At 57.4% G+C, this 14,519-nt stretch overlaps 1 protein-coding gene and 1 long non-coding RNA gene across 2 annotated transcripts; one reads left to right on the forward strand and one right to left on the reverse strand.

Moving 5' to 3' along the window:
- Positions 1–1,546: 1,546 nt before the first annotated feature.
- On the reverse strand, positions 1,547–6,558 carry AMIGO1 (adhesion molecule with Ig like domain 1). Its single transcript, XM_081112978.1, has 2 exons — positions 6,453–6,558; positions 1,547–6,054 (listed from the first exon to the last, which is right to left on the reverse strand). The coding sequence occupies exon 2, from the start codon at positions 5,987–5,989 to the stop codon at positions 4,529–4,531; it is 1,461 nt and encodes a 486-aa protein (XP_080969104.1). The 5' UTR covers positions 5,990–6,054; positions 6,453–6,558; the 3' UTR covers positions 1,547–4,528.
- A 1,439-nt stretch (positions 6,559–7,997) lies between these two features.
- LOC308534474 lies at positions 7,998–9,248 on the forward strand. Its single transcript, XR_013997197.1, has 3 exons — positions 7,998–8,040; positions 8,860–8,951; positions 9,130–9,248. It is a non-coding gene; the product is annotated as an uncharacterized lncRNA (long non-coding RNA).
- Positions 9,249–14,519: the final 5,271 nt, after the last annotated feature.

The following is a 14,519-nucleotide window of genomic DNA, read 5'->3' on the forward strand; positions in this document are numbered from 1 at the left end:
CAGGGCTGGGCACAAGCCAAAAAAGAGAGGGTTCCCCCCCTCCCCAGACCTGTTCTCTACCCGCTTCATCCTCTTGACCAAACTCGGCCATAGCAAAGCTGAGATGAAAAATGCTGACACAAGTAGACTGGGGGAGGGGGAGGGAGGCTCTGACAACAGCTGTCACTCCACGGGCTGCCGGTGGGCGTGGCTGTGGTGTCTCCATCCCTCACTGGGCTTGCTCCTCCCTGAGAGAGAAAGACAACGGGAACTCCAGACAGAGGAGGGGTGCCCTCTGGTCAAGATTTTACCCACGGAAGAAAGCGGGTCGTTTTTCCAACTCGGATTCTCTTTCCTTCCTTTTTTCCTTCCACCATTTCCTCTCCCCTCTGGAATCCGGCACGACAGGCCCCTCCCAGAAGTGCCGAGAGAGTGGCCACAGGACGCGCAGGGCAGAGTTCAGTAGATCCCAGGCCCCCTCTCTGCTGGGCTCAGTCTGTACCGAGGACGTGGGGAGGGCGCCCTCTGCCCTGTGCAGGGCCGAGTGAGTACATGCGAACCGTCCAGGATTAACCCGCCCAGTAGCCGAGCAGACCTTTACCCAAACTAAGAGGTCGCCATTCACAACGTGGAGATACACCAGGAATAAAACAGCCTGACAGTGAGCTGCCCACCAATTCTTTCACCCCAGTCCAAGCGTTTTCCGATCGTGCCTGTCGAAGGCGTGTGCTAGACTTTAACGGAGCTCTGCAGGGCGGCCAGCCTCCGCCCCAGGGATCCGGCCGCCTTCTTGGGGACAGTGGAATCTCTGAGCTCTCCGGCTAAGGCACCTGTGACATTTCTTCTGAGAATCTATGTAAGTGATGGTCTGCCGGCCCACACCCGCTGCCTGGTCTGGAAGGGTCTGTGAGCTAATACGAGTTTTTATGCTTTTATATCGTTGAAGCCTAGCCGGTTAGGCTCAGTGATTAGAGTGTTGGCCCACGGACGGAAGGGTCTCAGGTTCGATTCTGGCCAAGGGCACGTACCTCAGCTGTAGGCTCAATCCCTGGCCCCGGTGGGGACGAGTGAGGGAGGCAACCAATCCATGTGTCTCTTTCACTCTCTCTGTTCCTCCCTCTCCCTTCCCCCCCACTTTCTCTAAAAATCAATAGAAAAAACATCCGTGGATAAGGATTAACATAAATAAGTGAATAAAAAAGTAAGTAAATAAATGGTTGAAGAAACTCAACAGACATATGAAAGTTATGTGAACTCCACATTTCAATGTCCATGAAGGAAGTCTGGAACGTTCTTCACACGCATTCGTTCATTCACACGACTTCCTGCTGCACGGCTCGGCCGAGTAGCTGTCACGGAGACTGTGTGGCCTGCAAAGCCCCGCGCCCTCTGGCTCCTTACAGGGCCCTGCTGACCCCTGGTCTGTGTCGATGCCTGGATGTGGGTGCTCCCGGCGCCCTTACCCAGCCCTCACCTATCCTCTCCCTACACAGGCCGCACCCTCTGAGGCACAGCGAGCCCCACCCACAGGCTGAAAGGAGAAATGAACCAGTCACGGACCACACCGAACAGAGAGACTCAAGCCAGGTTTAATGATGGTTGTCTAGTTGTCAGAGCCCAGAGGCTCCATGGTTTGCCAGCCTGGGTACACACGGTGCGGGGAGGGGGAGACAGGGGCCCGGACACGGGAAGCCAGCTTGCTTCGCCAGCAGGGCTACGAGGAAGTAGAGGTAAGAACACACAGAAAAATGAACCCGTCGGCCCTGCCCTCCCCAGCTGGGGTGCACCTTCTCTGGGCCCCTTCCTAGGAGCCCCATAAATACAACCAAAAAAAAAAAAAAAAAGGCTACACACAGACAGACTGTAGAGCCCTGTCGTACTGTCTCCAGGGACCCCTGCTTCCGGGGAGCCCTGCCTGGTTTATGGGGGTGGCGGTGGAGGGGTGACCTCTCAGCCTGTTCTTAGAACCAGACCTGGCAGCTTCCTCCCCAGGGTTTAGGGAGCTTCCATATGCTGAGTCCTCGGTCCCCCAGAGACAGCGACCCGACCCGTGGCTCCATCAGCAGAAACCATGGGAGAGGCTAATCCTGCAGCCTTTGAGGGGATGGCCAGGCACACCTCCCAGCCTCTCCAACCGGGGGGCAGAGCAGGGAGACGTACAGCTGCGGGCCTTTTCCTGTTCCCCAATTTGGGCAGGACTTCTGATGCCCTCCTTGTCCTTAGGAACTCGCTAGAAGGCCCCAGAAGGCCTGCTTCATTCGACACGCAGCTCATTTAAGGCTGTCAGCGCCCTAGGCGGCTCCTGGAGGGGTGGCTGCAGCGTGGAGGTGAGATCCCCAGGCTCCCCGGGAAGCAAGCAGGGAGCCCTGGTTCCTCCAGCCCCAGCAACAAACTCCCCACAGGTTCCAGAACCTAATCGGACAACCTGGCCCTCCCGGCCCGTCTTCCTGGGGGCAGTTAAGAGCAGAAGAGCAACCTGGTCCCCTGCAGTGTCCCCTGGGTCCTCCCTTGACCTAGCTGTGCACTTCCGTGTCATCTACTGCCTTCCATCCATGGGAGGTTTCTGAGGGTCTGAAGACCTGGCCATCCCCTCATCACCCCTTCTCCCAAGGTCCTCTGCCGCAGCTCTCCTAACTCCAGGCCTTGCGGAGAGGTTCCTGGGTGCCATGGAGATGTGGGTGACGCTTCAGAGCTCAGAATTTAAAGGACAAGAGTTTATCTGGGGAGCCTGGCGGGATCACTGTCTCCTACGGGGCAGGAGAGTGGTGTGCGTGGCGTGGTGCACGTAGCGGACCATTCGGAGGCGCTCAGTGGGGACTGAAGGACCGCGGTCCGGATGGGAGGCAGGGTGCTGCGTGCATGCGGACCTAGGAGCATGCGGACCTACGAGCATGCAAGTACTTGAGGGAGATGCTGCACCTCTCGACAAAACTGGGCACTAAGAAAGGATGACCAGCAGCCTTGACCTCCCCGTCCCCGTCCCCAATCTTCACAGGCAGCGGGGCAGCCCCTCCTCGCAAGCAGCCTCACCCACAGGCAAACGACACCTCTTGGGACCTAAGGAGGTCGGAGATCTGGAGAACGAACACTGGGCAGGGAAGCTGGGGAGAGAGGGGACAGACTGCGACAGACCAACGTCAGAACATTCTCACCTCCGCCCTGCTCATGCCCTTGACCAAGCCCAGAGCAGCCCTCTCCCAGGGCTTACACCATCAGAGGGGGAGTGGCCACCTCCGTCCCAGAGCGCTCTGTAGCCGTGGATGGAATGGAATGCCGGCCTGTCTTAGGTTCCTGGCCTGCCCACCCCACTGCACAGACCTCTGAAAGCGCAGGGGGTGGAAGAGCCCCCCTTCTGAAACGTCAGCGCCACCAACTGTCTCCGTTACCATCTCCGTTATGAGACGGCCTGGAACCTCGTGGAGACACAGAACTCGAAGCCACACTCCAAACTGCCATTCTGGGGCAAAGACCTCCAAATTCCAACCCATCAGCTACGGAATCCCACGCGTGGCTTTGCAGCAGGGGCGCGATCTGAGAGGAGCAAGGCAGCCCTGGCGACACAGGAGATACACACCTGTTCCCCCCGCAACCCCTGCCCAGCTCACCCAGCTGGGGCCAGGCGTCCCAGGACTCTACCCTCCGCAGAGCAGCATACTGGGGAACCCGAGTCCCACCGGAGCCCATGAGGAGACGGCATCCCGGAAAGTCAGGTGGGACCAGCGGCATGCCACCTAAGAGGTGGCGGCACCTCCCCGTCCCCCGCAGGCATCCATCCAGCCATGAAAGCTCTGCCTTCAGCAGCCCCCACCCTGGCCTGACAGGCAGGTACAGGAACCCAATGAGCCAACCTGGAGTTCGCGCCCCCAGACTCGTGCTCCTGGTTTTGTGCTGCACCCCTGCTTTCGGGAGGACCCCTCTGCGCCACTGGTCCCAGGACAGGGCACAGACACCACACCTCCCATCGCCTCTGACGGGCAGCAAGCCAGGCTCCTTGGGAGAAACGAAGGCATTGGGGAAGTCTCAGAGCTTGGGAAGAGCTCCTGATTGAGGTCTCAGCCTTTTCCTGACTCATTCTCCCAAAGGTTTCCAATCTCCCCCTGGCCTCGGAGTGGCTCCTGCGGAAGCTCCCCTAACACACCCAACCTCACAGGTGTGGGTGGGCAGAGAGAGAGAAAAAGATTCCCCCCAAATGAGTTTCTCTTAAGGAGCCAGGGATGACCTCGAACAAGTTAGGGAATCGGCTCTTCCCCCCACCCCTTCCTGGCTCCCACCCAGCTCGGACACGGCCCTCCTCCTTCACCGCCTTGACGAATGCCGGGGCTCTGGGGAGGGGGGCAGCATTGGCCTGAGGACTGATAGATCCATATCTGAAAATCATGGCGGCCACACCCTGGTGGGGGCCTTGGCTTCCGTTGTACCCATGACCAATTCTCTCGAGGTCAGGGGGAACCCACGCCCTTGGGCAGCCAGCCCCCTCTTCCATCCCCTCCAATCCTTCAGGGGCGCGTTACCTCTCCTGGGGCAGAACCTCCCCACCACCCCATCCTGCTCACACCACAATGGGCGTGTCAGAGAAGACCGAGCTGACCGACTCCGGGTCTGACATCCTCCGCTGCCCCTTGCCTGTGGCCTCGGGCACCGGCAGGGTGTTGCCTGGCTTGAGCTTGCCATTTTGATCCTGCCCAGGCCCAGCAGGTTCCAGGAAGGCCACCCGCCGGTCAAAATCCTCCTCCTTGTCCCCGCCGGCCATGGGGTCGTGGTTGGGCGTGGTGCTGAGCATAGAGGAGCTGAGGCTGTCTCCTTGGTGGCTGGCAGGCTTCTCGACCCCCCGGCACCAGCAGCGGCACGGGGTGAGGTACAGGTAGATGAGGACCAGGACCACACTGAGGATACAGCCCACCAGGGTGGTGTAGGCTGTGTTGAGGGTGTCGTGGTGTCCGTGCAAGGTGAAGTTGTACACCTTCAACTCCACCGACAGGGTCTCGTTGAAAGCCTCCCCGACGGCGAAGCAGGTGTACACGCCCCCGTCCTCGACCTGCACGCTCTGGAAGTGAAGGCTGCCGTTCTCAAACACCCTCACGGTGCCGTTGGCCGCCTCGTCGAGCACCCGCTCGTGGCTGGGTGTCACCCACATCTTGGTCATCCCCTGCTGCTTGGTGTCACAATGGATGGTCAAGGTGTCCCCGAGGTGGGCCTCCCAGGCCCGTTCCTTGTACTCGCTGCAGTTGAGGCTGAAGACGCTGTGCGGCTTCTTGGCGCTCATGCAGTGCAGGTCCTCCTGGAAGTCCACCACGGGGCTCAGCTGCCGGCGCTGCCAGTGGGCGAAGAGCTGGTACAGCTCGCAGGTGCAGAGCAAGGGGTTGTTGTGCAGGTACAGCCCGTTCTTGACCCAGGCGGGCAGCTTCTGCAGGTCGGACACCGGCAGGGTCTTCAGCCTGTTGGCGGAGAGGTCCAGCAGCGCCAGCCTGGGGAGCCGGACCAGCTCCAGCGGGAAGCGGGAGATGAGGTTCTGGCTCAGGTAGAGCTTCTGCAGCTGGAACACGTCCTCGAAGGCCGAGCGGTCCACCGCGCCGATGCGGTTGTTGTACAGCAGCAGCACCTCCAAGGCCTGCAGCTCGCTGAACAGCGACTCCTCTAGCGTCCGCAGCTGGTTGGAGGAGAGGTCCAGGTAGCGCAGGTTGGGGACCGGGGAGAAGGCCTCGGAGGAGATGAAGTGCAGGTGGTTGTGGCTCAGCAGCAGGGAGTGCAGGTGGGGAAGGCGCGTGGGGGTCCACTCGGCCCGCAGGCGGCTCAGGTTGTTGTGGCTGAGGTCCAGCTGGGCCGTGTAGCTGGGCAGGGCGTGGGGCACGTTGGGCAGCTGCTGCTTGGAGCAGCTGAGGATGTTGCTGGCGCACAGGCAGACGGCGGGGCAGCTGAACCCCGGCCGGCCGGCTCTGGCCACCTCGCCGAGGAGCAGGAACCAGGGCAGCGGCAGGAGCCAGAGGCCGCGCAGGTCACGCGGGGGTTGCATAGTGTCACCGGGCAGGGCGAGGAAGGCCACCGGGAAGGTCTGGGAGGGAGTCACCCCGGCATGTTCTGCAGGGAGAAGAAGGGTCTTTGAGTCCAGGCTGGAGGGAGAGAGGATGGACCAATGGAGGGAAGGACCCGCTCCCCCACGCTCCCCCTCCACCCCCCGCCCCCCTTGGACTAGAAGTCAAAGGAAGAGATGCCCGGCAGCTCCCGGGCTGCAGGCAGGGGCTCAAAATGCAGGGACAGCGGTGGACACAGGCTTGCTGGGCCGGTGGCAGGAGACCTCAGGCGGTGCAGTTTGTTGCAGAGGCTGCCCGGGCCGGGCTGGAGGCGGGGTCTGCAGGGCTTTGGGGGAGGAGAGGGGGAAGGTCAACAGGGCACCGGCTCGGTAGGGGCGTCGCTCCGGGGTTGAGTCCCGGGCCTGTGGGGCGGGCTCCCCCCTCCGGGACCTCTGGTCACTGCACCTGCTCGGCGAGGACGTGTCTCAGCCCATGGCGGGTCCGGGCGCTCCGTCGCGGCCTCCCCCGGCGGCGCCTCACCGGCCGGCCTGTCGCGGCGCCCGCCTGACGCAGGGGCCCGCGCCCGGCGACATCGCCTCCCGGGGACGCGGCGGGCTCCGCGGCGCTCCTCCCCCGGCGCCTCCGCCCGCCCCGCTGCGCCCGCGGGAGCCCACCGACCCCGGCCGCCGCCGGCGGGTGCGCGGTCCGGCGGGGAGCGGCGCGGGGAGCCCGAGGCGCCGCGATCTGAGCGCAGGAGCGGCGTGGGGGCAGCGAGCACCGCGCGCGCGCCCGTGGCCGCCGGAGCCTGGTGCGCGCGCGCGGGGGGCGGGGCGCACGTGCGGGTGTCGGTGCGGAGCCGGCCGGGCTGCCGCGCGCCGGGCAGTCGCGCTCGGGGAGTGTCCGGGCCGGGACCTACCTGGCGACGGGCATGGTCAGGACGGAGCTGGCCCCCTCACCCCGCTGTGCTCGCTCCGCCTCCCTCCATCCCCTTCCTTGTGCCCCCAAACCGCTCTCGGGAGAAGTAGCTCTGAGCGAATTCGCTGCCACTGACTCCTGGGCAAGGAGCGCCACACGTCTTTTCATTTTACAGATGAAAGCAATCAGCTCAGTGTTGGCGGGAGATTCATGAGGCGCCCCTCCCCTCTCTCTAGGGCTGCGAAGTCCCCAAAACTTGGGGAAGGATTTAGGGAAGGGCCTTCCCCGTCCGCCCCCCCCTCCCCACACCCTTCCCTCTTGATGCCACCACTCCTCCACCCGTGGGTACCAAGGAAGGGTGCAGCGCCCCAGCCTGCAAGGCAGGTAGATGGCCAGGAGAGGGGTAAGGGGAGGTCTTTGGCGCATGCGCAGACCCCAGGATCCCACTCCTCAGACACCCCATTCAGCAATTCCCAGTCCACCCCTGACACACACACACACACACACACACACACACACACACACACACACACGGGCTGCAGACAAACCAGCGACAGGTTTCTATTCCTGGAAACTTCAAAACCCTCCCCAGCCTGGGGAGTCATGCTTCTCTTGGGCCCGGCCACTAGCGCCCTTTCTGACCCAATGCCAGCCCTTTACCACCGCCCGCCCCCCCCCCCCCCAAACACACACCCCCCTCATTCCGAGCGCTGCTCCAGTGTAGTTTCTCCATCACCAAATCCTACAGATGAAGGGCCGGGGTCTTTGGGAGGGAAGCTGTTCGCAGTATGTGTTCTTGGGGGTTAGGCACTGGGCGAGGGGCGTGTAGGGAGAGTCGGGACCTTATGATTCAAGACTTTAGCTACTGGGTGGTAGGCCCTGTGGAAGAAATTCCCTTTTTATTCTCTCTCGTCTCTTACAGCAGCAAGAGCAAGACTGAAATGAAGGTCGCAGTACATTAGCTTGCTAAGGGTTTTAAGAATTTAAGGGTTAGAAGAATTTGTATCTGTCACAGATGTTCGACCGTGACTTTACATGAATGCAGTATCTCTTCGAGGGACTATCAGCATGGCAACCTTATGCCTAGTGCGAAGTGCGAGAAGGTCTTCTTCCTGCTCATCCCAGGCATCTGCGATAGGTAGGGCGGGCATCAAGGAGTGGGAAACCCTGAAATGACCTTGTATCCTTCCTCTATTGCCGCATAACAACCCCCAAACTTTAATACGATGGTTTAATACAATGATATATACACTTAATGCCTCTCAGACAGTTTCTGTTGGTCAGAGGTTCAGGGGTGCTTTGGCGGGCTGCTGGCTTGCGGGCGGGGGTCTCTCGGGCACCTGCAATCATGTGTCAGATGGAGCTACAGTCATTGGAAGGCTGGGCTGAGCTGGAGAATGGACTCCCTCCGTGGCTCCTCTCCATGACTCACTGTGTGGCTGGCTGTTGGCAGGAGGCCGTGGCTCCTCTCCCTGAAGGTCTCTCCATAGGACTGCCTGAGTGTCCTCACAGCCTGGTGGCCAACTTCCTCCAGAGCAAGGCAGCTGAGAGAGAGCCAGGCAGAAGTCACGCTGACCCGGCTCTCCGAGGTCACACCTGTCACCTCCATTTTGGCCACATGGGCCGGCCCTGATTCGGTGTGGAAGGAAGGGGAGTTCACGAGGGGTGAGGAGAGGGGAGCACGGGGGCTGGCTCTCACACACATCATCTCGGAAGTCACATCTGTTTTCCTAATTTTGAAAAAGTTCAAACCTACACAAAAAGAGAGAAAGGAATGCAACGAACTCCCATGCAGCGATCATTCCCACTCAATTATTGTTAAGGAAATTCCATCGTTTTATTTTGTACTGTGTCCCTGAGAGACACACGCCTTTTCCACCAAACCCTCACCCCCATAACCTTCCTGAGATGCAGTGTTCCAGGCTCTCTCTTGCTCACCCTCTCTGCTGTGCTTAAGGGATGGAGGAGAGACAGATCCAGGCAAAGAAGGACCCTGATGCTGGACACCAGCCTCAGTCAGGTGTCTGCAGCTTGGAGAGGCCGCCACAGGTATGGTCCTCAGTCGGTCCTCCCCCCCACCCACCACCAGCTCATTCAGAAGTAACTATGCCAGGAACCCTTGACTCCCTCTGCCCCACTCCCTCCTGTTCCTGATCTCCCACCCCCTAAAAAAAAAAAAAAAAAGAAGAAGTAACCATGCCATTTTCAAATTTTAATCTGCGTTCAGGTCACCTGGGGATCTTGTTAACCCGAGGATCCCGAAGCAGTCGGTGTGGGCGGGGCCTGAGGTTCTGCAGTTTCTAATAAGCTCGGTGATGCAGACACTGCGGGTCCACAGAAGCCCTAGCCACTAGCTCCCTGTGGCTATGTAAATCGATTACAATTAAATAGCATTATCAGTCACTTCTTCGGTTGCCCTAGCCTGCTTTCAAAGGTTCAATAGCCACCTGTGACTAGCTGCGCTATTGAACATAGTCACGGAAAGTTCCATTGGGTTGCAGAGTGCAGAACATTGACTCCTAATGACTTTCCCACAGCGGCCTCCTCGCCCAGAACAACCATCTACTAATTCACAACAAAAAGAGAACCCCAGCAGGATGAATAGCAGCAGGTTGTTTACCGTGGACATTAGTTTCCTCTTGGACCAGCCCAGGGTTCCTACATGCAACGTGGAAGGTTGTTTGGTTACCTCGGCATTTGAGCAAAGGAGGCTGGCTGTGTCTGCCAGGGTATGAGAATGGACGAGTTGCTTCTCTCTCTACTTGGAGTATTTTTTCCTCAGTATCGCGGACTGGGCATCACCATCGGAGTTGGAGACTGCAGGGAGACACCCCATTAAAAAGCTCCCTTTCGACTCCTTTTCAGAGAGTCCATGTGGCTGGCCGCCCTTCTTTAGGGCAAGGTAGTCCTAAAGTGTAGGACACCGAGGGGTTCACTTCACACTGTACATATGTCCCGACAGAACTTTGATATGCTATTCTGTCTGCTTACATGTCCACTTCCCCATTAGACTGCAAGCTCCTCAAAAGCAGTGATTGGCCCTAGGTCTGGCTCTTAATCGGCATTCAAAATATGTGTTGTTTGCCCCAGCCAGTGTTGCTTGACGGTTAGAGTGTTGGCCGAGCACCGAAGGGTCATGGGTTCAATTCCCGGTCCAGGGCTTGTAGCTTCAGCCCAGGGGTTGCAGGTTCAGCCTCAGTCAGGCCCCAGTCAGGCCCTTTCAGGAGGCAACCAATGGATATCTCTTCTCCCTCCGCCCCCAACCGCTTCCGCTCTCTCTATAAAGCAGTGGAAAAAATATCTCTCGGGTGAGGATTAACAGCAAAATGTTTATTGAATCAATTCATTAATTAATGGCATTAAATCGACATATTTATTATATGTTAGTCTCGGTGTTTGGTGTAAAAATAAGGGCAGAGCATAGGGCAGTGATGGTGAACCTATGACATTTTTTTGGTTGATTTTTCTTTGTTAAATGGCATTTAAATATATAAAATAAATATCAAAAATATAAGTCTTTGTTTTACTATGGTTGCAGATATCAAAAAATTTCTATATGTGACACGGCACCAGAGTTAAGTTAGCGTTTTTCAAAATGCTGACATGCCGAGCTCAAAAGGTTCGCCATCACTGGCATAGGGGTTTGGGCTTAGACAAGCCGCAGCTGCGTGACTTTGGGGATTGCACGTGGTTCTACCCAATCTCATTCCACGATCTGCCAAATGGAAGCAAGACCAGCAGCTGAGCTTCCTGGGATTATTTGGGGGATTATCAGTTGTGAGATAACCGTTGTGAAGGTGCCTCATCACCTACAAGTATCACCTTTAAAAATGTTTTGTTTTGCCCGGCTGGCGTGGCTCAGAGGTTGAGCATCGACCTATGAACCAGGAGATCACAGTTCGATTCCCAGTCAGGGCACATGCCCGGGTTGTGGGCATGATCCCCAGTAGGGGTCGTGCAGGAGGCAGCCAGTCGATGATTCTCTCTCATCATTGATGTTTCTATCTCTCTCTCTCCCTTCCTCTCTGAAATCAATAAAAATATTTTTAAAAAATGTTCCCTTTTCTCCATCAGAGTTAGGAGAGCCCGGTCTTGGTATCAGCATGTGTACAGATCACCTTGCACGACTTTATGTCTTGTTTCCACGTTCTAGAGTGCCGCCCATCTGGAAGATTCATTCATATTTCGTTTAAGTTCTCCCTCTCTGGGTTCACTATCTTTTACAATTTAAAAATAGTTACAATTTTTAAATACAATTTAAATTAAAAACATTTTAAGACCCTGGCTGGGTAGCTTAGTTGGTTGGAGCATCGTCCCAATATGCCAAGGTTGCAGGTTCGATCCCCGGTCAGGGCACATACAAGAGTCAACCAAAGAATGCATAGATAAGTGGAACAACAAGTCAGTGTTTCTCTCTCTCTCTCTCCTCTCTCGCTCTCTCTTCCTTACTGTCCCTCTAAAAATCAATAAGTAAAAAATATATTTAAAAACTTAAAACATTCTTGCATTTTGTGGAGACCCCGGTGATGTTACTAACATCAGGACAGATCTGTAGTCCCTGGAGTATCTCCACAGAGAGGGGTCTCTAGCAGGAAGCTGGTCTGGGAGGGGCCGCAGTAAAGATGAGTCCTTTGCAGAGATTTGCTTAAATCGCTGGAAGGTAAACCCTTCAAACCATTGGATGGGCCCTTTCTACAGAGTTCACTCGTGTTACCGTTTTTGGTTTGTCCCTGCAGGTGCTCAGTCTGGAAGATTCCTGTTGCCATTCCCCCACCCCCATAAGCCGTCACTCCCTTCCCTGACCCTTTAACATTGAACGTGCCCTTCAGCACCCTCACCCATTATTTACTCCCCAGGGGGCACATATTTCCTCTTTGGGGACAACTGACCTCTGGCACCCCCTGGGCTACTTCTGACCCCTGCCCACCTCAGCCCTGCTCACTGGACCTGCAGAAAGCGCCGGGTGTGGGTGTGAGCTGGGGGCAGAGGAGGAGTCATCGCAGGGGGAGGGGTGCCGTAGACACCTTTCCGCGTCCTGGGCTCTTCAGGTTTGTCAATAAACCGCAAGGCACCTTGTTGAATCTACAGCTCACGTTCACGCTTGGGCTATTCTGCTTACACAGAGGTGATCATTCCTGATGACTAAATCGTGAGCATTTTCTTGACTTCTGACGCCCACGTATGGTCACCTCAAAGCTCTCCTGCGCTGAGTCATCGGGGAGACGCGCCCTCGAAATACTGCTGACAAATGCCTGGTTCACGGTGTTCCTTCAGCCTCGGGGGCGGCTCCAACGCCACAGTCAGCCTGCAGCTGACCAGACATCCCGGGATGAAGGCTGGTTCCGAGGCCCCGCAACCAACAAGACTCCCCTGCCGCGCCCGCAGCCTGCCGTGGGCAACCAGGCTAGTTGGGATCAAATCCTGGTTGTGCGGCTCCTTTGATCAAAGGTAACTCCAGTCAGTTATTTAACCTGTAAAATGGGCGTTTCAACTGTCCTTCCAATCATGGATCTCTCTCGTCTTGATGTCATGAATTCGCTATCACCGGGAGCGTTCAAGCAGAGGCTGGGTGGCCACTTTGCACAGATGCCCCTCCATTTGTGTGTTCATTCATTCTCTCTCTCTCTCTCTCTCTCTCTCTCTCTCTCTCTCTCTCACACACACACACACACACACACACACCATTCACATAGAACAAGAACTTCTGTGAGTGTTTAGGAGTGAAATGCAAAGACAGACACACAGGAAACTGTCTCTGTTCTCAGGTGCCATGGCTTGGTGACGGAAACCGAGACACAGATCATGGCAGCGCATGTGACAGGTGACAGACGAGCCTGTGTGTAAAGGGCTTTGGAGGCTGGGGGAGTGAAGGGAGCACACTTGTGGAGGAGCCCGTGTAGGGCTAGAGGTGGACCAGATGGCCCCTAAGTCTTCTTCCGACTTTGGTGTCCTGGGCAGTGTTGGGGCCAAGGAGTGGCCTGGGAGGCCTTTATGCAAGCCACTCCAAACAGCTGTACCGTATATATAAGAACCCCAGTGGCCTGGCTGGTGTGGCCCAGTGGTTGAGCGTTGACCCAGGAACCAATAGGTCACGGTTCCATTCCCCATCAGGGCACCTGCCCCAGTTGGGGGCTCGATCCTCAGTCGGGGGTGTGCAGGAGGCAGCCAACCGATGATGTTCCTCTCTCATCGATGTTTCAATCTCTTTATCCCTCTCCCTTCCTGTCACTAAACAAAAAACAAAACAAAACAAAAAAACAATGCACTTGCTATACAAACAGTTTGAGGACAAGTCTCCCCGTTCCCCTCGCTGCCTGCCTTCCAACCGCATGGTGGTCTCTTAGTTTGTTCTACATAGAAACTCTGGAGCTGCTGCTCATGCCGAGGTTCTCTATTTGGCAAAGCTATCAAGTCACAGGTCTGAGCCCTTCCCAGAGGGTGTCCTCTGAATGGACCACCTTCAGTCTACTGTTTGGGCAGGAGAGGCGGGGTCTGCCAGTGGGGAGTGCGGGCGAGGAGGAGGAGGAAGGGGGCAGGGGGAGCGCGTGGAGCTGTCCTCACACCCAGGGCTGTCTCCCCATGGCTCTCCGGACAACCCCGACGTTGGAAAGCATTGCAGCTTTTCCTTGTTTTCCTTCCGGCGTCCACTGCCAGGGCACCTGCCCTCGCTCCCGCCCACCAAGGTCACCCTCAGCAGGCTGTGATAAATGTCATCTTTTTTCGAAAGTCGCCTTGGAAAAAGGCAATTTGACTGCAGTGAGGCAGAACAGGGAGCCGCAGGGCAGCCCTTTATCGACCAGAGCCCAATCCCGAGCACAAAGCCAAGAGGAGAGGGGAGCTGCCTGGGACCTGTGTGCAGGCCTGGGCCCTGGGGCGGGTCTCCTCCTCCCTCTTCTCCTGTCCCTGCCCTTGTCTTCTGCTACTTGTTTCCTGGCTGGTAACTCAAGGTCCCCGAGAAGCCCCACAGCTCTGGGGGTGGGAGCCCTCTCCACCGTGGGCTGCTGATTAGTGCAGAGAATAAATAACAGCGAGCTAATTACCTCCTGATTGCCGCGCCTCGCTAACGAGGCCGGGCTGGAGTGGAGATGCTGCAGCTGGTCCGACGCCAAGCATGCGCCAGGGTTCAGGGAAATTTCCATGCCTTCCCGCCTGGAGACACCTTCCCTTCCCGCCGCCCGGAGGTCCACGTGGAGGTGTTCCCACGCCTGCTTCACTTGGGATTCAGAGACTCGCCCCAGACACTGTTGGTATCAGGCCTTCGTGGGCGATGGAGCCGGCTTCTCGCAGAAGCAGGGAGAGGCTTTCCTGGAGGCGTGGGGGTCGGCCAAGGTCATGGGGAGATGGGTCCTCAGGGACCGCGCTCTCCAGCACTTAGTATCCTCATTGCATCTGCTGCTCCAGCTGCCGGGGCTGAGCGGTTCCCATCAGACTTGCAAGCAGAGGGGAGAAGTGAGGGCACTGGCTTTGGACTCGGTGGGTCTGGCTTCTAGTCCTACCCCGCTACCTCCGTGACCTTGGCCACGCCCTTTCATCACTCTGGTCCTCGATTCCCTCTCTACGAAATGAAGGTTAGGCAAACCTTGGGCTTCACGGTCATAGAACTCACGACAAACACAC

This window comes from Myotis nattereri (genome assembly GCF_964212035.1).
Source record: "Myotis nattereri genome assembly, chromosome: 18".
Lineage (NCBI taxonomy): Eukaryota > Metazoa > Chordata > Mammalia > Chiroptera > Vespertilionidae > Myotis > Myotis nattereri.

Bases quoted from the DNA above. Each gene is read 5' to 3' on its own strand.
- AMIGO1 (XM_081112978.1), bottom strand. From the start codon at position 5,989: ATGCAACCCCCGCGTGACCTGCGCGGCCTCTGGCTCCTGCCGCTGCCC.